We start from the raw sequence: 22,555 nt of genomic DNA, 5'->3' as shown, positions 1-22,555 counted from the left end.
ATAATGGAAAACTGAACTTTTAAATTGTCAAATCATGTTTTTCATTATATTAGTCTGTCAGATGGTGACTGGCCGTTTCAGGATCTCCCTCCTGCAGACTTTCAACATATTTTTTTTGTTAAAAGCTAATTAAATTGTCTCAAATAAAGCCCCAGAAGTAATCATTGCCGGATCCAATTTTTGTTCCCTGTATTGATGCAATAAAAACTTGGCTGGTGCTTTTATAGTCAATAATCAAAATCTATTAAGCTCAATGCAATTTTAAAATTTAGAGCACTGACTTGTGTTATTTTCTGCACAGAGTTATAGCTTTTTTATTTTTTTAAATCATGTCCTAGATATGTATTTGTGATTCGTTATAGTCTGTGTGCAATTATAAGGATCTTATTCTAAAACCTAATATTTAATATTTAATTATTAATATTAAACCATCTTCTGACTTCAGGAATTTGTACAAAGTGTAGCTTCTGTGAAATCAACATCAGACCTTCTACATGTAAAACTTGCTTTCTTACTAGAACTGGCAGGTTATTGCAGTAAAAACAGCAGGACTTTCTGCCTTTTCTTCTTAAACTGAAATAACTGCTTTATTGGTTGTTTTTAATCTAACAGACTCAATCTGATATATTCTGCAGTCGCAGCTCAATATTGAAATATTTAGAGATTAAATTCATTAGGGAGGATAAAATTGACACAGTTCAAACACCAAAAATACCTCAATGTGTGTTAAGATAACGTCAATGTTGTTCAAGGTCTGCTCTCCGGAGTTCAGCCAATCAGCAACAAGGAAAATAAACGGCGCTCCTTCATTGGCTGCTTGCAAATACATCTCAAATAGCTTTGCGGCGAGATATTTAAGTTTTCTAAAGAACATTTCCTATAAAATACTTTATGTGTGCTCTTCAAAAGAACAAAAATTTTCCACAAATAATTTGGAAATACGTTGCACAGAAACATCTGAGAATAGTCAGTGATCCACTGTAACAGCATTTAAAAAATTTAACGCATATAACATCATCGTCATTATGCCTTTACTCCAGACACAAACTGGTCCATAATAAAAAGATAAAAGCAAAATAAGAAGTACAAAACAAAACAATACAAGATAAAAATAAACGACACATAATATTCACTGAGTCACCCATAAATGATGACGCCACAACCTTAAGGAAAATCTCACTGTACTCGGTGCAGGGCTCACTAAAATTGAAATTATATTATAAACAGTCCCACTAAACTCTTAGCGGTTTGAACTGATTTTGTACAACATTTACAAAATATTTGGTGAAATCCTCTCCCACTGATTTACCCAAAATCCAAAGGAAACCTGTGGTTTTCTCATCCACTTAGAGGTTAGTTTGAACTCCTATCTAAAAAGCTCCATTATTTTTTGTTACTTAAATCATTGACCAGAGCATGCAGGACATTACTCATGTTTCAGACCATTGTTGTGTCGCTGTAAGGAACCGTTACTTGGCTTGTTTACATCCTTGGCACTTCCTGTTCAACAACTCAGACAATGAGAATGTAGACAGATTAAAAACATTTAAATCTCTGAAAGTTTAAGTAGCACAGATTTCCCTCCAAACTGCTTTCTCTGTGCTATTTGCATTTGGCTACTACTTCAATATTTGCAATAATCAACAAGGCTTGCAGAAAGTCAGTATAGCGTACAACATTCATTAAAAGAAGGAAAAGCTGAACTCGCATCAATCGATAAATCACTGAGTGGATTTTGAGTGTCTTTGCTTTCTTGAGAAAACAATCAGACTGAGACTGCTTCTATTTTTCCAGATTAACTACATTCTTCTCAGGCTCTGAATAGAAAATTACTTTATTATGAAAGAGTTGCAACCTGTGGAAGCAAAATAAACGCAGCTCAATTACTTTCCTCTCCTCCCTCCATCAGCGCAGCATTCAGTCCCTATAATGAACCGACTGCTGCTTCTTCTCTATTCTCTGCTTGTCCTTGCCAAAACGATTTGGAAACAGACAAGTGATTTTTAACTGGAGTGTCAGTCTGCCTATACACTGTTATTCCTTCTGTTAGGCAGCCCAGCTGCAGCGCTGCCTATGTTAGGGAAAAGTCAGACAATCACAGGATGAATGCAACCCATCAGCATATTGCTCCATTTGAATTGAGACATGGGATGTCCTACATGGTGTAAATAAAACAAAAAAATCTAAAGAATATGTCTCTTTAAAGTTAAATGATCCTGCTAAGCTCAAGGTTTCCCCAAGAAAACCTGCTAAGCCTGTTGGTTGGGAAATTTGGAAATATCACTTGATAATTATGTGTTATTGAAAGATTGGAGGATGAACACCAACTATAAAGTCTGAAAAAAAAAACTTAAATAAATAAGCAATGCTAAGCCTGGCAGAGCACAAGTAAAGCCTAGTGGCCCGCCAGGCTTATAATACACTGGGGAAAACCTGCTAAGCTGGCATTTTCTAACAAATATAAACTAAATTTCCCAGTAGCAAAAAGTTTAATTGAGCTCTTTGTTTAATGCATAATCGATTCAGATGACTTTGAAATGTTGTAAGTGCATCGTTAAACTGAAAATATGTTTGAACCTGGGATAAAACTGTATTTAATGTGCAGGATAATGAAGAAATGGAAATATATCATGGACATTCTGTCCTTTATGGTGACATATTAGCATTATTGTTTGAACAACATAAGATTCGACATAAAGATTAATTAAAAGTAGAAATGGTCAGGATTTATGTTAATATTGTTGTTTCTAAATGAATATCAACTTGTTTTCTTTGCATTATTTCAGGTCTGAATGCACTGCATCTTTTCTCATTTTCTGCAAATAAATAAAAATTTTTTGCTTGGAATTTCAGAGACATGTTGTCAGTAGTTCATAGAATAAAAGAACAAAGTTCATTTAATCAAACATACCTATAAAACGTAAAATCAGAGAAACTGATCATTTTAAGGAATCTATTCTTTTTTTCCCCCAGAGCTGTATATATTCTAACATTGCTTTATTACTTTAACCAACAGTTTCAGTCAAGCTGCAATTTACGTGTATTTTTATAATACATGTAAATGTTGTTTTGGGTTTTCCGTAATAATTAAGAAATACAAAAGGAACACTTGACATACAATTGCTCTGAGTGTAATAAATCAGTCAAATGAATAGGAACTAGAATTTAAAACAGATTGTGTGGATCCTACAGACTCCTGACCACAATGACATGCGCCTTGAGTCTTGAACTGCTTGTGGTCATAGCTGACACAGCACTTTCACAAAATAGTCTTCAAATCTTATTCAACATAATTACAGATTAACATAAGCAGTCATTCGTATGTAGATGAGATGATTTGAGGCAGCTAATTTACCCCAAATTAGAGGAAATCTTGATAGAAACTGAGATTTGGTGCTTTGAAGCAAATCATTCGTTTACAGACATTAGTGATTTGATCATGCGCAAATGCAGACGTAGTCTCAAGCTCTCCTGATTGTTTTTTAAATTGATTTCCTCTGTGTTTCTCAAGAACAGCCGCTGTTTGGAGTAAAGGTGAGCAGAGGAAGGTGTGGCCACCAGATAAGAAGCGCAAACTCTGATGCGAGAGACGTCGTTACTCCACAGGCTACAAACAATAATAATAAATAAAATAATAACCCGAGCTACAGTCATAAATCACTCTCCATCGGAAACCAGAGCAGAACTAAACGTAAAACAACTTATATCCTCAAACACCGGCAGACAATAACAAGCTGTCACTCAGTTCGCCGGACTCTCTGAACAAACAGGAAAAAAAAACTCGACGTTTATGGCGACGCTCACCCAAAACACGCAGGCGTAGGAGAACAAGATGAACTTGACCACCGTGTAGCCAAACCTCTGAGGGCTGCAGCGTCCAGGCATCGTCTCCGACAGCGGAGCGGAGCGGACTGAGGGGCTCAACGGCTGCCGTGTTGACAACAAACTCACTTCCGGGTTGACATCGCTGCCACACCTGCACGCGCCGCCGCTGAATGGCTGGATAAACGGCCTCAGTCTGCACCTGCATTTATTTCACTCATTTATTCACTACATCCACTGGGAAGGGGAAACTCTTTCACTAGTTCAATTGGCAGATTATTTCACTTTTTATTGGGGGAAAATGTCTCCTTTTAGGTGAAGTAATCTGACAATGGGATTAATCTAATTTTAATCAATATTAAGGAATAATTGACCTAAAACACGCTCACATCTTCATGGAAAGTTACTTGTTTTGTCTCATCTCAAGTACTAACATAGTTGCTCCAGAAACTAGGAAAAAATTATTTGTGAGAGTTTCTGTTTTTGAATGTTCTGTACATAATTCAGATTTCTTTCAATTAAATCCAAGAAGTCAAATTTACTTTTCAATAATATAACTAAACTGCACCTTCAGTTCAACCTACTAAAATGTATTTCCATTTTAGGATCCTGAATTAAAGAGGGCTGAATCCAGGCTAAAACCAGCTGGATTTAATATTATGAACGCCTAGTTTATAAGTATTTAAATATTAAAGGATATTTGTTCCTCCAAGTTGTATCTCCGGTGCTTCCTGTTTCACAGTGGGATCTCCGACTTCGGGTGTTGAAGATTTTTACGACGGCTCAGAAATGGAAGTTGGAATCTCCCATTTCTGAGTAGAACTGGAACGCATGATGGTGTCTGACCTGAGTGAGGTCCACCTTCTTTAAATCAGACACAATGGCTGTCAATCAACTCGGCTGTGTTTCTGCTGGTATAAAGCACAAACGTTTGACACCAAATTGGTTTGATTTCACAAAAGTGGAGGATCTGGTTGACTTTTTGACCTTTAACATTTCAGAAATATCTTAAAAGCCAAAGCAGCACAAACAACATTTTTTGCTGCACAAACCACCACAAACAGTCGAGTTGATTGACACCCATTTTGTTTGACTTGAAGAAAGTGGGGGGCCTAGTTGACCTTTGCTGACCTCTAGAATCATTTCTTTATATCTTTAAAATGACAGCAGCTCAAATGAAAATTTTTGCTGCACAAACGTTTTACACCAATTTTGTCTGATTTGAAGAAGGTGGTGGGGGGCAACTTCACTCAGGTTGAGGTCTGTTCTCTCTGCAGCAAGAATTTCTCCTCCACCAGATTCACCAGCGCCTGTCCGGCTTCGAAAATACATTATTAAAACATCAATAAAGACATCAACAACACATGTTTTGTGATTTGCCAACTCTTTCTTCTTTTTCTTTTGTCTCTTTGCTGATGATTTGAAGCAGGCTGTAATTGAAAAGACACAATCAAAGCACATAAATTGGGTTTTAGTAATAATAATCAATTATAATTGCATTGTTGAGGCTTTTCTTTCAAAACACTGCATCATTTTTGCATGAATCCTGCAATCCATTTGCTTTCTGTCGTTCCCTCTTTCCTGCATTTTTTTTTTTGATAAAAGGTGTGTTAATTTGTGGAAACTGCAGATAAAACAGGAAATGTTTAGTAGCGTTTCAGATATTTAAAATAATAAAAAAAACAACTAAGCAGTAATTATCAAAATAAACTGATATGAAACGTTTATGTCATGGTTTGTTTTTCAGCCGTTTCAGTTGTTGAACACACAAAACAAATCAGCAACATGGCAGCAACTCAGTGTGTTTTTGAAAATAAGTTGTCGATTAAAAGTGGCTTCACAGTGTTTCGGTTGATCCGCTGGCAGGACCAGTCCGTGACAGCTGTGTGTAAAAAGCTACTTCACTGTAAAACATTTCATTTAGTTGTGTCAACTATCTTGTACTCTTAAAGTCAAATAAATTTACGGAGTTTTAGATTTTGATTCTGAGTTGTTTTGTGAACGATAAACTTACAGTAGTAAGTTGCAAATTTTTTCATTAGGAGTTAATAAATTAGAGTTTTTGGATTAGCACTTAAAAAACTGGAAGAAGAAAAATACAGGAGTGGGAACTATTTCCCAGAATGCTTTGCGGCATGGTTTTGTATCCTGAGATGCGTTACGTTGATCTGACTCTTGTGTTTTATTAAGGCAAATGTTTATTTTCAAGTTTTAGGATGAGCTTGTTTTTGTTTTTTAGCTGAATTCATTATAATGTTTCATAAAATTCATTATCAGGTCAGAAATTTTGTTTAGGCAATTTGAAACAGTTTGAATTATTGTAAAGTAAAAGAAGTTGATAATGTAGAAATGTGGCTCTTTAACCAGGTCAGGACAGTTTTTATTTGCATATTGTGAAATAATTATTTGTTTTAAATTGCAGCATTAAGTTAAACCTCACAATTCAAGATTAATGAACTTAAAAAAAACAATGTTTAGACAACATATCTCTAGTTTAATCAGCTATAATTTCTGAGTTAAAACCAGAGTAATTTTTGTGTTGATTTAAATTGCATTTTTAAGGCAGCAGGTGGACTTTCATTTTCAATTTCAACCATCTTCTCATGTTTTACAGTGTTGTTGCTGTTAGAGTTTGATATCAAAGAAAATAAACAGTATGTAAAAGACCATCTCTAAATTCACTGCACCTTGAAGTAGCTGGGCTACAGCAGCAGAGGAGTTTATCTGCTAAAAACAGATGAACCACCATCTTGGCAAAGGCTGTCTCAGAAAAACACACTGAGTGAGTTTTGTTGCAAACTGCCAAAGCTTTCATTTCTTCTTCCCTCCATGTTGGCCTTGGCCCTGCTACTCATGTGAAAGCGCCCACATGCTGCTCATACTGTACACACACACACACACACACACACACACACACACACACACACACACACACACACACACACACACACACACACACACACACACACACACACACACACACACACACACACACACACACAGAGAGAAAAAAAGTGTAGTCAGCTTAATATTCCTTCTTCCCTTCTCGTCAGTGTCAACGCATGCACCTACTTTCACTTCTGGGAAAAAAAATAGAGCTGAGGAATTATAAAAAAGTGGCAGTTTGGTGACAATCATGGGAATAGAAAAGAGAGAAAGGAGTGAAAGCGGTTAGAGACAGGTACCATCAGACTGTTTGCTCTGCAGGACATGAAACACATGCAGAGACTGTTTGTGAGATGGCATCACTCCAGCTGCAGCACTGCGATCCACAGCCAGTTCCCATTACACCGTTATTATGTGAGCGCTCAGTATTCATAGGTTAGATTACAGCCGTCTTCAAACCCGGCTGTCATGTGGATCCCAGTTTCACTCCTGAGAGGTTTCCTCAGCTGCACCGTTGTGACACTTTGATGTTGGTAATAACTGGAGATAAAAATGCTACAGTGACAAAACATTTAGGTTTTTTTAAGTTCATGTGGTGGCACCGTAATGGCAAGGTAGCAAATGTAACATTTAAAGTATCTTGTGTCCAGATTAAAGCTGCAGTATGTAACCTTTTTGTAAAGAATATATAGTTTTGGCATATTTGTTAAAACTTGTTGTGACTGTTTGTTAGGAGACAGTTAATCTGTGAAAATCGATCTCCTCCACTTCCTCCCTGAGCTGCTACTGTCGTCAGAAGACATGCAACGCTCCTGAAAAACAACCAATCGGAGCCAGGAGGAGGGACTTAGAGCTGTCAATCAAACTCATGTACTCACTGCTAAATGTGGTAATGGCTGAGAAACAATGTACCGTTATAGGAAGTTACCTGTCCTCATAGGTGGACATGTTAATGAGCTAACAGGCTATGCTAGCTGCAGCAGAAAAAGGGAGTTGGGAGGGAGGATGAGCGGCGCTACACAGGACTGTGATCGACAGCGCTAAGACCCGCCTTCTTGCTCTGATTGGTTGTTTCTGGTTGGGAGAAAGCAAAGGAGCGCAATTTTTTCACAGATTATCTGCTCATACTTTACAGTTACAATATAGTAACGGTTTGATCAAATATGTACAAAAAAATCCTTTTTTTAAAACTAAAAGTTCAATAGTGAAGCTTTAATGATAAAGGATCAGGACCAATTAGGATGTTCAGAACCCCAAAGGAAAAGTTTCAGGGCTTAATTTTGATTCTAACAACTAACTTTAAGTTCAAACAGAGAATTTAAGCAAACAGAGAATTTCTGAAACAATCAAACTCAAACAGTTCCAACTTTCACTGAACTGGAAACACTTTAAAGGACTAAAATGGCCACAGCGAAGCACCGATGTTTGACGTCTGGATAGGCGAGTAAGTGGGTCACACCAGGTCTGAATTTTTATTCCGACAACGGAAAGAAAAGCAAAGATTTTACGATGAAAGTTTCCATTAGAGGAGAGAAACAAAGCCATCCTGGCAAAAACAATTTATCCAAAGATTTTAACCTGGCCTGGTTAGTCAGGTTTATCTATTACATACTTCAGTAACATGGCAGATTAAAGTGCTTTTCATCATAAAAACACCAAAAACACAAAATCATAAAACACACCAGACAGTCAACAACTGAGAAAGAATTGTTCCTCAAAATAATCAATAGCTGATGGCCGGCTAGACAGTGTAGGTCAAAGTTCACATCTGACCAGAGTAAGAATCAGTTTTGACAGAGACGAGTGCAGCAGGTCAGCTGCTGGATGTAGATGTTTTTTTGATGTCATTGAAACCTGACCTAAATCAACAAACACTGAAACTTGTAAGCAAACGACTGATGAAGTCTCTGTGTGTTCCCCTTCCAGGGAAATTAAAAAAGTCAAACAGAAAAATAATAATAAAAAAAGAGAATACACAGCAGGCAATTCAGCCGAAAACCAATATAAAAGCAATTTTCAAGTCATCTCTTGCTTTTCTTCTGGTGAATTTTCTTACCTTCGTTCCAAACTTTTTATCTTTTTGTCGTCTTGCTTGATCCAAAAAGGCTGAGTAAGAGAAAAAAAACCGATTTTCAAAAATTATATGGCGGGTGAGGGTTTTAATAATGTTTCTGATAAAATAAAAGAAACACTTGAAATGTTATTGAACTCCTAAATAATCCAAAGGTTCTTGGATAACAAGAAAAATAACATGTTTACAGAATTTGATCGTGTTTTTTGAAACATATGTAATGTTTTTTGTATGTATGTAACTAATAACATAATCGTGATGGGATTTAGAAACAACATATTCAACACAAAAGTTAACTTTCTGGGTTTTATTGAGTAAAATAAATATTTAGAGACGTTGGCGCTCATGCAGAGATTCATAGATGGAATAATACCACTGCTCCTGATAAATACATGAAACAGATTTATGTTGCTTATATTGTGCTGATGAGGTTACCAAGAAAGATTTTAAAAAATGTAAACAGGAAAATGTAACAGAAAGTAAAACTTACCATCTTTAGAAACAAAAGTACAGTTTGTCCTAGACTTTGAAGTCCAGAGTCTGTCAGAGAGAAAACAAGATGAGAAAAGATACTTTTAAAGATAAAAAAAAGGTTTTCAACTAATAAAAATGCTTGATATTATTAAGCTTGATTTTTGAAAATCTTATTAACATAATATACCCTCTTAGCATGATAAAATACATCAGGGAAAAACAATAGAAAAGACAAAATGGGTTCAGAATTTCATGGATAAACATGAACAAAACAGACCAGGATTATGCTAAGCAAAAGTGAAATATTTTAAAATAATATAAATAAACTAAATAGAGCAAAGAAAGATGAAGCTACAGATGGATGAATGACATTTTGTGACATCATACTGAAGGTGCAATCAGAGAGCAATGCAGCGTTTAAGTCTGGCCCGACGGAGCAAAGCTGAAAATGTCCTCCACATTTCTGAAGAAAACATTTTTTCTTTTTTTCTACAGGGAAGCTCAGAGCTTTACAGCCACATCCTAAAAACACGGTGATAATAGGGGTGTTGAGTTTAACAGCACTATTTTTAACTCCACGTTTGCTTCAGGAATCGAACCCTGGTGAACAGAGAGAGTCTTTATTCCACGAAGACAAAACCAAAATGTCCGGAAAACATGCCGATTACGCACAGGCAAAACTGGAAAGAAGCAAAATGAATTTACTGAATGTCCTTCTGCGCCACCGCATCCATCATGCATAGCAGAGACACTCATGTGTCCTGGGTTTTCTCTGCACCATAAGCAAGCTTTTTAATTTCTATATCTTCTAGTTCATATACTAGGTTTGTAAAGTTTTCTTCCACAGTTTTTCTGACAGAAAAACACCAGCCCAAAACGAAGAGGGTGTCATAAAAATGACAAATCTGTGGTTTGTTGATCTGTTTTGCTGTTCAACATCTCTCACTGTTAAAAGCTAAAATATCTTGTGGAAGACGTGGAAGCATCTGAAACCAAAAGTGTACAAACCAAAAAACGACACATACACCAACATGTCTTGTGTTAGAATTGCCATAATTATTTCAGAGGTCTATTTACTATTGCCTTCACAATCAGAGTGACTACTTTAAGCAAACAATGTGAGAAGGGCTAAATTGTCACGACTTGTGGTTTGAAACAGATACTTGAAATTATCACATATGTAGAGAGACACAAACTTACCCATTACCTTAGCAGGAGCAAACAAGGGAAAACATGAAATGAGTGAACGACAGAAAGAGGTTAAATAGTGAGGGGACGAGTGGAAACGACAAAAAAGAGCTAAACATAGGTGAGTGGATGCAGCTGGGGAAGGGAGCAGGGAGAGAAAAATGAGGAAACCATAAATAAGTGTTCACTTCTTCCTTCTCCTTTCCAGACAGAAAACCGGTTAACAAATCATTTTGTTCTTGGTTATATATGCACATGTTTCCACTGATTGCTTGTTCTCTTGTTTTCTCAAAACCAGTTTGAAATAAATAAACAAAAATAACAAAAACAGCTAAGAAGGTGGAAAGAGTGGCAGGCTGAAGGTGAAGTGAAAGATAAACAAGGACAGTGGAAACACCTGCAACTGATATAAACAATAAAGAGAAAAAGCATCAAGCACGTGACATAAAGAAAGAAGCAGAAAGTGTTTGGGGAGTATAACAGTTTAAACATTATTAAAAAGGCACACCAAGAAATTCCAGTTCAACTATTTTTATTTTTTTAAATCTAATTAGCAAAATTTCTACATATTTATCCTACAACTAAACTGAAAACAAGCTTTCAGTTTGGGTACTTACCCTCTCTACTTTGTCATAGTTTTCAGCCTTTATCTGCAAATATAAGTATAAAAACTTAGAACTATAAAGCTGAAAGGAATATATTTATGCAGTTTTAATAACTCAAACACACAAACCTAAGAACAGCAATCAAAAGAAATGACCCAAAGCTCAAACAATGCTAAAGGTAAAGATTAACATAAAAACAAAAATCTGAGCAAAAAGTCAGAACTTTAATTCTTTTTACGTGTTTGTTTGTTTTCATTGGCCTAATCTGCTTCCGTAATTTCGCTGTCTGAAATTCAGTCTAAAAATTCTGTAAAATTCTGTAAAAAAAAAAAAAAAAAAAAAAAAAAAAGTTAAGATGTCTGAATATATTTTAACACTGAAAAAGTAAGCGCAAATATGCAAGATTAAAATTTCAGTTTCATTTTTAATTAAAACCCTGGTGACATATATTTACTGCCATACTTTATGACACTTCTCATGTCATGCCGCCCTGGGCTGAGAGCCATGTCGCCTTTGTCAGAGGACATGCAGATTACACTGAGGTTTGCTTCAAACCCGAAAAAGAGTCTGAGTGAGTCATCTTCTTCTGCTGACTTAAATGTTATTAAATATTTAACCCACATTTCCATTACTGTCATTAGCCAAAAGCTGGACACAATCAACGGATCTAAAATGTCTCCAACCCTTTTTCTCCTCACAGCTCTTGTGTGAAATGTCCAATGAAATGCTGTTTCATTCCCACACTCTGGGAACCGGCTGATGACATTTCTTCCCCGTGGTTTTTTGCGCTGTCCGCGTGGACCGAGGCTCGGCGCGCGCGGCTCTGCGCCGCAATGTCCGCGCGTCTCGCTGTGGAGAAGCGCGTCGAGGCTTGTAACGCATTCCAGCAGAGGGAAAGCGAGAGACGCAGCGAGAGGCGCAGCGCCAGCGTGTCTGCGTGAGAGCGCGGAGAAATGCATGAATGGATTCTTGGTCAGACCTGAGCGCCCATTACGCGCCTGGCGATTCGTTTCTGACCATTATCGGCTATGGAGCGGAACATCTGGGGTTAGTTCTCACGATATAATCGAGGTAAGACAGATAACACTCACAATGTTTGGTGTGTTTGAGTCATTGCTGCAGAGATCCACTTTTTATAAATTGGAAGTCTGTTTTATTGTATTGTTCATGTGTTTTAGAGCAAACAAAGAGGAACAGTTTAAGAAATAAATGAACCATTTAAAAACACAATTGGACTGTGGACTTCACAATTAAATTGTGGCATGTTTATTATTCGAATGTATTATTTTAATTGAAATAAAGACAGGGATGTGGCGGATGAACACAAACCATTTCTCTGTGTTGTTTTAAGGAGTTTGAAGTCTTTTTTACACGCGCAAATATAAATTGCAACGTGAATTTGTTCGGATTCCTGAAGCCGTTCATTTCCTAATGAGAGCTCCTTCATCAGGACCGGCTGTCCGCCATCCGCTGTTCCTCATTACGCACAGCAGACTCGCGCTTCTCCACAAAGTTTCTGCCACCAGGTGACAAAGGGAGCGAGAATGGATGCCGAGAGTCTTATTAAGCACTTCCAGCGAGACCCGGAGGCCACTTTAATGCCGCTGTCAGTCACCTCTGACTGGCTGGAGGACGGAAACGAGACCACCGGGAACCAGTTCCAGCAGCCCGACTGGCAGGTGAGAGAGGACGCAATGGATGAATGAGTGATTCATCAACAAGTCAAATTATTTCAACGTTTCCGTTGAAAAAGTAAAAAAATGAGTGATATGTTGGTGACTCAAATTAGTTCCTCTGTAAAGAGGAATGATAGCTGAAGCTAATAACAAATATTTTTAATTGAAATTGTCTGAAATAGACAGCTAATGATGTGGCAAATATCCTGCTTCTTTTCCAATGTTATTTCGTCCTTTCACTCAACTTTCCACTAATGGGCTTGTAACCAGTTGGCTTGTGATGTCAGTGTCGTGTTGTGCACATGCGAAACATTTTTCATGCAGACAGGAAAACTTAAAGATAAGATACCTGGACGTGACGCATGAAACTGCAATAGAAGGAGCCAGAGGAGAATAATGAGACTGGGGAGGTTAATGACTAAAAAGGCTAATAATGATAAAATATAAATTCTAATTACACACTATAAAAAAAGAATATGATTTAAAGAAAAATACCGGCAGAATTTCATTGAATTTATACATTAAAATCCTTATAAATATGGATTTTACGATATGTATATGGTAAAGTTCTGGCAACCACAGTTGCCTATATTTTACTGTAAATTGGGAAAAAAATGTCTACAGTGCAGGTAAATTAATGCAGCTGGGAAAGGAAGCAAATGAAAGTCTGAGTGTAAAAACAGACATAAAGAAGATAAAAGGGATTTACTGACATAAATACTTTCTGATGATATTCTCATTTATGGGGATTTGTCCAAAAGAGGCAGATTGTAACCGATAATGGCTCAACGCTTCGTTTCCCAGTGTTCTCCTCTCCTGACTGTCTTCCTCCTCCTCTTCCTCTCAGGTGGCTCTGTGGGCCATCGCCTACTCCCTCATCATCCTGGTGTCCATCACTGGGAATGTCACCGTGATCTGGATCATCCTCGCTCACAGACGCATGAGGACCGTAACCAACTACTTCATCGTCAACCTGGCCTTTTCGGACGCCTCCATGGCTACGTTTAACACCCTCTTCAACTTCGTTTATGCGCTTCACAACGACTGGTACTTCGGCCTGGGTTACTGCAGATTTCAGAACTTCTTCCCCATCATGGCCATGTTTTCATCAATATACTCAATGGCTGCCATCTCAGTGGACAGGTGAGATCATGTTTTTACTGTAAACTATCAGCTCATGTTTGTCACAGCCATGTTGATAATAAAAGCACTGGGTCTCTTTTCGATAATGTGGGAGATGCTCTGTTTAGCAGACACGACAAAAACACAAAATCTCACCAAGTACTTTTGGTCTAGTTTCTAGTGCAAACATTTCAAAACAAATTTCAGTGTCTCAGAGAAAAAAAACTCACAAAATCTTAAGTATTTTTGTCTAGGGTAAATAGACAAAATAAGATATAAGTGACATAATCTCTCAATGGAACTAGTACTTTTTCATCAAAATTAAAGAATTGTTTACTTAAAACGAGCCTCCACGTCTTGCTGAAAGGTTACCTGTGAGTTAGTTTTGTCTTACTGGAAACTAGACAAAATACATGGTAAGATTTTGCTTTTTTTGGTGTTAATAATGGCAAACAATTTTACTCAGAAGTGCAGAATTGAATTGGAAAAAACACAACCCACATAAAAACTATGCTCTTTTGCTTCTTTTCTCATTTGTTTTCCTCACAAAGCTGAATTTCACTTCGAATCACAGCCTTGTCTCTTAAATGTTGGCATTCGATGCAACTAGAATATATTAGATTTATGAAGAAGCAGCCTTTTCATTTTCTAGAGGTCTCAGTTTTCTTCTTAGATCACATAGCACCTCTTTGTGGAAATCGTTTAGTTACACTCTGTGAGCAGAATCGCTTGGAATTATGTTAAGCAGCAGCCACACAAAAACTAAGCTGCAGCACAGAGGAGATGTGGGTCAACACACAGCTGCAACACAGATGTTATTAATGCTTACTGAAGCATGGATGGTCAGTCTGCTGATGGTGAGTCTGTGCTCTCTGCATCTTCTAGTTTGAAAAGAAAGAACATAAATACAACAAACATAGATGCCTTGATTCAGAGGTAATTTCTATGCTAGACTTATGCAGCCAAAAGTGACCTTACATTTGTCTGCCACTCTTTAAATTAGAGTTAAGGTCATTTGTGTTATTTTGCTGAAACCAACCCTGGGTCAGATATGAACAAATCCAGCTGTCATTTGATTTAACCCAACAAGCATTGTTCTGTACGTTTGACTCAATACTGAGTTTGGTTTTCTCTCCAAAAAATGGCTTAATGTTAAAATGAATGTTCTAGTGCTGCAGGCCTCTGTCTCCAGCAGGCAATTAAATAGACAGGGTGCTCTATGGATGGGGCATCCCAGGAAAAATGATGGTGCACTTTTACCCTGGGGCAATTTGTAGATGGGACCGACAAACAACTGAATGCGGAAAACAAAATGAATGGTCAACATACAATCCTCAACCACTTCATTGGTTCTTTTTAATTTCAGAAATGCCTTTGTTGTTTGTGGCAGACATTTAACAAGGTGCCTCTTACATTCCTCAGAGGTTCTGGTCCATATTGACTTAACGGCTCACAGAGTTGCTACAGATTTGTCAGATGGACATCCATGACGCCGATATCCAAAAGGTGTTTGATTGTATTTACAGGATGTGGATTTCTTAATACGGGGGACTCTTTGTTATGATCAGGAAACCAGTTTAAGTGAACTGGTGGAAGCAATCATCAGATGATGGGTATGCTGTGGCCGTAAGGAGATAGAGACGGTTAGCAACAATACTCAGCGGTGGTGTTGCTCTCAGGGATAATAACAATGACCATGAAAAAAATATACCACACACTATCGCACCACTTCCTACAGACTGAATTACCGACATACGACAGGATGGATCTATGATTGGTTTTCTGGTTTTCTGCCCCGTTCGGATCCCACCATTTGAATGCCGCAGCTAAAATTGAGACTCGTCAGACAAGGCAACATTTTTCTAACCTGTTTTTTCCTGTTTTGATGAACCTGTGTGTCAAGTTTTCTTCCTCAGTGACATTTTCTTATTCATCTGTTTTCTTTTGCGATGAGTCTCACCAGCAGGGCTACATTAGTAGGTTGATAACCTACAAAGAGAGAAGAAAAACACTAACCATCACAAATAACAACAAACACATTTTAACTATTATCTCAAATCAATCTTTTAATAATTAACTTTTGACTTAACAATGAATGAAACCGGTAAACAAACTGCACATTAATAATGTCTTTAGATTATTATTATTATTTTTTAGCTAAATAAACTTGCATAGTACAATTTAACTGAATTATCTCAACAGCCTGGGTCACAATGTTTGATTAAAACTCCCCAACTCCAATCCCTTCAGAAAGAGCAGCATGTGGGTCAGAGAAATAAGGTTTTTATAATGTAAAGGTTTGGACTCCTCTTACTGTAGACACTCTGCATTTAGGAGAAGTAGAATATTTTGTCAAGGAGAGGGGAAGATTCAGAGTGTCTATAACAGGAACTGTCACGTTTCATGGTCAGCACATTTTAAGCTGAAACGTTGTAAACCAAGTGCAAAACCCTGGATGTTTATTGGTTTTACTGCAGCACTCTGTTATTTTGGAAAAGACCCAAAGGCCAAGAATGAAAAGATATTTTTATAACAATGTTTCAAGACAATGAGGATGGTTTTCTCATCATCTCTGTGAAGTATGAACAAGATTATGGATGAACATATCTGGATATTCAACCTGAGAAAAAAAAATAAAACTCCTTATACCTAGAAAGCATTGCAAAGACAAAAGAGCAAAAAAAAAAGAAAAAAAGAAGTTTCTTTTCAAGAGTTAAGAGCAACTTATTCAAGCTGAAAATGTTACACCAGCAAAGCGAACTACTGTCATTCACTGTTATAGGTCATTCACTCAGGGATAATGAGTGAAGAAGCACAACACAAAAATGGCTGATTTTCCCTCCTTAATCTTCTAGTCATCTTGATCTGAATACACAATTAGATTTTTGATTGTCTAAAGATAAAACAAAAATGATCACTTTTGATCTCGACCAAATCTCATCACAATAATTTCATGCTCTGCCGGTCTCAGCCTCGGTAGATTTAAGCATGAAGCCGGTCCTTTATTGGAATACGTTTAATTTATCTAAAACAATGGTGAAAAGAATTTTAAGGTGTGCTTGGAGTGAAATGTTTTTTATTAAGACACTTCAAGCACACTTTAAAATGTATTATATGTAGTTTTGAATGATTCCTCAATCACAGTCCACTTTCTCCAGGGAGAAAACCCCCATTATTCTCACAATTTTTATATAATAGGACTCCTCAAATTGAGTTATTATTAAGCCAGGATATAGAGTGACGTCCAAGCCCAATGTAAAAGAAAAGAAGACAAAAATTATGAAAAGCAAGCAAAACACACGGAAACACACAATCACAACTAATGAATGCCTTGAAGAAGGATGTTAAAAACATGTCGCCTTCATGCAAATCAAATTATGCAAGATCTCACTTCATTAGTCATGAAACACTCAAGCTGTCTGCCCTGAATGGTTCAGATGTGTGATTCACAGGCTTAGCCTAATGATTAGACCATGACGATGACACCACTGAGTAATTGTGTTGTTGAAAATGTCTAGTATTCTTCTTGATTTTCACAATATGCATTGTTCTGACCTCTTCACACTTACATGCTACGCATAATTTGCATCATCAGGGACTTATTTACAATTATATGTTAAACATAATTGACATGATGATGATGATGATGATGATGATGATGATGATTATTATTATTATTATATGAATTTAACACTATTGTACAGAATTACAAAAAGTTGAAGTGAAACATATTTAAGCATGATTTATTTTGGAAAGAGGAAATCTTTTATTTTGAAGAACGCTTAACCGGATCTAGTTTTTGCCTTTCGTCACTACCTTGCCTTCGGCTGCTAGGACACGAACAGCCGTTGCCGTTATCTGCTGTCGCCGTTGTTTGTTCAGTAAAAACTGGACAGAAAGTATTTAGCTAAATACCTGTGGGCCTCCGTCAAGAAACTTTCGCCCCGTAATGTCAAACAAAACGTCTCTGATTTCTCTAACAGCGGCAGCTGTGCTCATTAGCCACATTGTTTTACCGTATAAATATACATTTTACCGTATTTTACGTATAAATACGCATTTATACGCCAGAATAGAGATGTTCTTCTGGCTCTGGGCCTTGGACTAGCTATCCATACTGCCGTTGAAAATAATTGTGTGTGAGCATTTTGACTGTAGATTGGATTATGTTGTGTTATTGCTTCAATGCCAGCTGGTTAGGACAAACCCAGAGGCAGGCAATCAGATTTCATTTGTTGGCTTTCTGCAGGTAACCGCCTGCAAAACCAACCTGCTTTTCATTTCCTGTCACTAATGCAGATGGTAACGCCTTCCAGTGTAGTACATTCCTTTTTAAATCTGATTTTGTGGTGTTATAGCCCATTTCTCATCCTTCATACATTTTCGCACATCACAAACACAAAATTCAATGTATTTTGTTGTGATTTTCTGTGTTGGACCAAAACCCAGCAGTAAGTAAGATTTAAAAGTTGTGGAGAACAGGACGAATAATTGTCCTGCCAACAGATTTTCCCACCTAGAGTCACCATGCCATTACCTGGCCTGCTAATTTATTGCGCCATATTTTGGGTGTTTTGCATCTGTGCAATCATCCATTTTCAGATGATTAAACTTTACAAGTCTGGTTTATTCATCTGTGTTGGTCTGTATTGTTTGTCCTCATGTCAATTTTCAGAATTCTGGTTGTTTTTTTTTTTTTTTATTTTATTTTTTTTAAACCATCATCTTGTTTTTTTAAAGCTTTTTGAAGCAGTTTTTAAGTGGTTATGTTTTTGTATTACTGTTGTTTTCTCTATCTTTTTTACTTGCCTCTTTTGGATAAATGTTTTATTGTAACAAATTGAATCGTATCAATTCCCAAATCAATTGGGGTGTAAAACTGTAAAGTAACTACATTTGAAGATGGGTGTGCATACTTTTTCAAGACACTGTTTGTTATTTAAAGCTGCAGTATGTAAACTTTCATATATAAAAAATAAAATAAAACATTATATATGTGTGTGTGTTTTGTTTTTACGTATTTGTTGAATGTGTCACTGTATCGCGGCTGTATGGTACCAGCTCCCAGTGCCAGCTAGAAGCAACCAATCATGATGATCCCCGTGTTTACTTTGCTAAAACCTCGTACTACAATACAGCTTCTCCCTGCCAGCAGAACCTGTTGTGAATGTTCAGGTTAGTTATATGAGCTTGATTGTCAGCGTTAAGACCCGCCTCCTGGCTCTGATTGTTTTTGTTTTTTTGTCAGATTGGTGTATTTTTTCAGAGATCAAAAGCAGTCCAGGGAGGTGGAGGAGACTGATTTTTTTCACAGATTATCTGCCCCAAACTGTCACAACATGATACATATGTAAAAGAAGAAACATATTTTTAAAATAAAAATTACATACTGCAGCTTTGAGAGCAACATTTTTCTTAAAGCTGTAGTTTTCAATTAACTTAAGGGAATGTTTGCAATTAATTGTCTGTCCAGGCAGAACATAGTCTTTAGGGAGTCCTGTTTCTTGCTTTAAAATAATTATTTCCTCTGGTTCTTTTCAAGGTACATGGCCATCATCCACCCACTGAAGCCTCGCCTCTCCTCCACCTCCACAAAGGTGGTGATTGCCCTGATTTGGATTGTCGCCTTCTCGCTGGCTTTCCCTCAGTGCTACTACAGCGTAACGACATTTTACTACCCCAGGACGGTGTGCATGGTCGACTGGCCGGATGATTACGGAGGAACCCACCAGCTAAGGTGAAAGAGGGAGACAAAGTGAAACACACGCAGGGAGAATGAGTCAGATTCCTATGAGTGTTTTGTGTATTCATGCACAGGATTCACAGTGTGTCAGAGGGTTTGGTTTCTTTTTCTGTGTGCATGTCATTTGGTTGTTTACTGATGTGGGTAGAATACCCAAAAGATGGTACTCAAGTAAGAGTAGCACTGCTCTTTGTTGAGTTGAGCTATTCAACATGTTTTTACTCAAGTAATAGTAAAAAGTAGCCATCCACAAAATAAGACTAAAAAGTATTTGGAAAAAAGACTTCTCAAGTACTGAGTAACTGGTAATTTATTCACTTAATATATAAAAAAAACAACATCTTCAGACAGACCAAACTATAAGGTTAAGAGGACATTTTGGTGTTCTAAAGAACCAAAATGTCAATAATTCAAATAAGTAGCAAAAAATAACAAAATAAGGTAAAGGAATCAGTTTCTTCCAATAATAAAAATACAACTTGTGAAACGTTAACAGAAAGTGCTGCTGTGTATCTTTTCCTGATCATTTTTGGTTAAGACATGTTTGTTTTTCATTCATTGCGTAGAAAATCCAGTGTTGTGAACATATTCCCATTTTCAGGTAAATGTACCAGTAACTGTAACGCAGCTCTGTCTGTGTGTCCAGTTACCAGTTTGCGGTGATATTGCTGATCTACTTGCTCCCCCTGCTGGTCATGCTGGTGACCTACAGTTTAGTGGGTCGCTCGCTGTGGGGGGGCCACATCCCCGGAGAGGCCACCGAGCATTACCACAGCCAGATTACAGCCAAGAGAAAGGTCGCCACGCTTCCCTTTGTCTGACTCGTTTAATCTCGTTTCAAGCTGATGTCTCGTTCATTTGTTCTTCAACTTTTCGCGCTGCAGGTGGTGAAGATGATGGTGGTTGTGGTGGTGACCTTTGCCCTCTGCTGGCTGCCTTACCATGTCTATTTCATTCTGGGGTCGTTTAACAGAGACATTTATAAACAGCATTACATTCAGCAGGTTAGACGCAGATTTTCTCTTCAATGTGAGTTAATGATGTCATAACATGACGGCTCATCTCTTGCTGTCTCTTTGTCAGGTGTATCTGGCTATTTTCTGGTTGGCGATGAGTTCGACTATGTATAATCCGATTATTTACTGCTGTTTGAACCAAAGGTAGAATTTCGAAACATTTGAGCCGTTTTGCACGAACAGTACGAGCTTCTGAGTAACGTTTCCGTCGCCTTTCTTCAGGTTTCGGGCCGGTTTCCGTCACGCTTTCTCTTGGTGTCCCCTCATCAAAGTGTCAGAGGAGGACAAGATGGAGCTGCAGTACGCACACACCTTCAGGGTCACGGTGACACGCAGCCGCCGCAGTGACACCTCATACACGCACGCCTCCATCAAAGCAAGCAGCGCCAACTCAGAGAAAGACGCGTGCTTACAGCGGAAAAAGTTCCCGTGCAGCAGTCAAAACTCCCACGCGATCACGAAGCAGGACGACTCCAGAGCCCCGCCCTCTAAGATGGTGGCACACGACCTCTGACCTCTGAGCAGCATCCTGTTGAAAACACAGCAGAAAGAGCAGGAGGCGAGGAAAGATCTGCTCAGACTCGGAAATCTATTGAGTGCTGTTTGTAAAGTTACAGAGTGAAAACTAAGAATATTTTAGTTTATTCTGTCTGAAACAAAGGTAGTGTTAATCATTTCAACTTCATATTTTCATCATGTTGTTCATACATTTATAAATGTCAGAGGTCCAAACTAAATATTTAACCTGCAACCTGAATATTTAGTTCACAGGCTAAATATTGAGCAACCTGGATATTTAACTAGCAAGCTATAGATTAAGTTTGAAAAATATGAAATTGAAATGGTTAAATTAGAAATTAAAGGTTTAGTTTTTAAAATAAATATTTAGTATGGCAAATAGATATTTAGTGTGGAACTACACATTTAATTAGCAAACTAAATAGTTAGCCACCTAACTAAATATTTAATTCACAAACTAAACAAACAAAATATTTATTTTTGTTTCAATATTTTAAAATATTTAGTTTCAGTATTTTAAAATAAATATTTAGTTTAAATAGTTTTAAATAAATATTTAGTTTCAATATTTGGTTCAAATATTTTAGTGTAAAATATTTATTTTAAAAATTAATTTAGCTTTTAAAGTGAATATTTAACTAAATATTTCTTTTTAAAAGTAAAGATTTAGTTTGAACCTCTGGCACTGATAAAAATATGACCAACATGGTGGAAATGTGACTGGAAAAAATGAACCCCCACATTTTGTCTGTATGGAAGACTAAATATGCCAAAAATATTGCTGTTAATTGTTTTTTACCGTGTAACTTTAGAAACAGCTCTGTATAGAAATCAATAACATGATGAAGGTGTTCTTGTTTTTCCTCATCATGTGGTGAATCTCATGCTCATATTGTACAGGGATTTGGAAAATATTCACACTCTTTGTTTATTTCTCACATTTTGTCTCTTTACAGCCACACATTTTGCAGCATTTATTGGGATTTTTGGCGATGAATCGACATTAAATTTTGCATAATTGTGATTCCTAGCGGAGTGTGACTCAGATCTGGGGTTTGGGGTCCCACAGGGCTCCGCTCTAGGCCATGTCCTCATTCAGATGATGACATTTTTATTACGAGTGAACCATAGAAAACTTCAGAAATAAAGCCAATTTCCAAAGTTAGCTTTATATTTAAAAGCATTTTTAGATTCTATAGTTTATTTTGCTAAGTTGTTATAAATATGTGAATCTATAGCCGTGTGCTCCAGGCTCCGGGTTCAGGAGAACCGCCATGTGTGGTATGTCTAGTTCAGATTATTAAATATGAGTTTTTCCATCTTGTTTTGATCGTTATCTCGAGCCTGCCTGCTGAGCTCCTCGCTCTTCATGTTTGTCTCTCTAACAAACGTCTGGAAGACCTAGATCTACTCTAGGAGTAAATGGATTATAT

The 22,555-nt window shown here is 37.3% G+C and overlaps 2 protein-coding genes across 2 annotated transcripts in view; one reads left to right on the top strand and one right to left on the bottom strand.

The window, feature by feature from the left end:
• The window catches only part of tspan15 (tetraspanin 15), a 39,718-nt gene extending 35,766 nt beyond the window's left edge, over nt 1-3,952 (bottom strand). The window contains exon 1 of the mRNA XM_055036852.1: nt 3,805-3,952. Coding sequence (XP_054892827.1) covers nt 3,805-3,885 — 81 coding nt within the window. The 5' untranslated portion in view covers nt 3,886-3,952. The remainder of the gene's footprint in view (nt 1-3,804) is intronic.
• A 7,785-nt stretch (nt 3,953-11,737) lies between these two features.
• tacr2 (tachykinin receptor 2) lies at nt 11,738-21,486 on the top strand. Its single transcript, XM_055036706.1, has 8 exons — nt 11,738-12,117; nt 12,497-12,725; nt 13,570-13,865; nt 19,387-19,581; nt 20,234-20,384; nt 20,472-20,591; nt 20,671-20,747; nt 20,826-21,486. Exons 2-8 carry the CDS (start codon nt 12,591-12,593, stop codon nt 21,115-21,117), a joined length of 1,266 nt encoding a protein of 421 aa, XP_054892681.1. The 5' UTR covers nt 11,738-12,117; nt 12,497-12,590; the 3' UTR covers nt 21,118-21,486.
• The last annotated feature ends 1,069 nt before the right edge of the window (nt 21,487-22,555 follow it).

Source organism: Poeciliopsis prolifica, unplaced genomic scaffold (genome assembly GCF_027474105.1).
Source record: "Poeciliopsis prolifica strain line A6 unplaced genomic scaffold, Auburn_PproV2 SCAFFOLD011, whole genome shotgun sequence".
Taxonomy (NCBI): Eukaryota; Metazoa; Chordata; class Actinopteri; order Cyprinodontiformes; family Poeciliidae; genus Poeciliopsis; species Poeciliopsis prolifica.
Note: the sequence above shows the minus strand (reverse complement) of the source record. Positions and strands in the feature narration are given on the sequence as shown.

What these genes read in the sequence shown, in the direction of transcription:
- tacr2 (XM_055036706.1), top strand. Translation starts at nt 12,591, where the DNA reads ATGGATGCCGAGAGTCTTATTAAGCACTTCCAGCGAGACCCGGAGGCC. An exon ending in GGAGGAACCCACCAGCTAAG is followed by an intron (nt 19,582 to 20,233) that starts GTGAAAGAGGGA and finishes CTGTGTGTCCAG; the next exon opens with TTACCAGTTTGCGGTGATAT. An exon ending in TACTGCTGTTTGAACCAAAG is followed by an intron (nt 20,748 to 20,825) that starts GTAGAATTTCGA and finishes GCCTTTCTTCAG; the next exon opens with GTTTCGGGCCGGTTTCCGTC.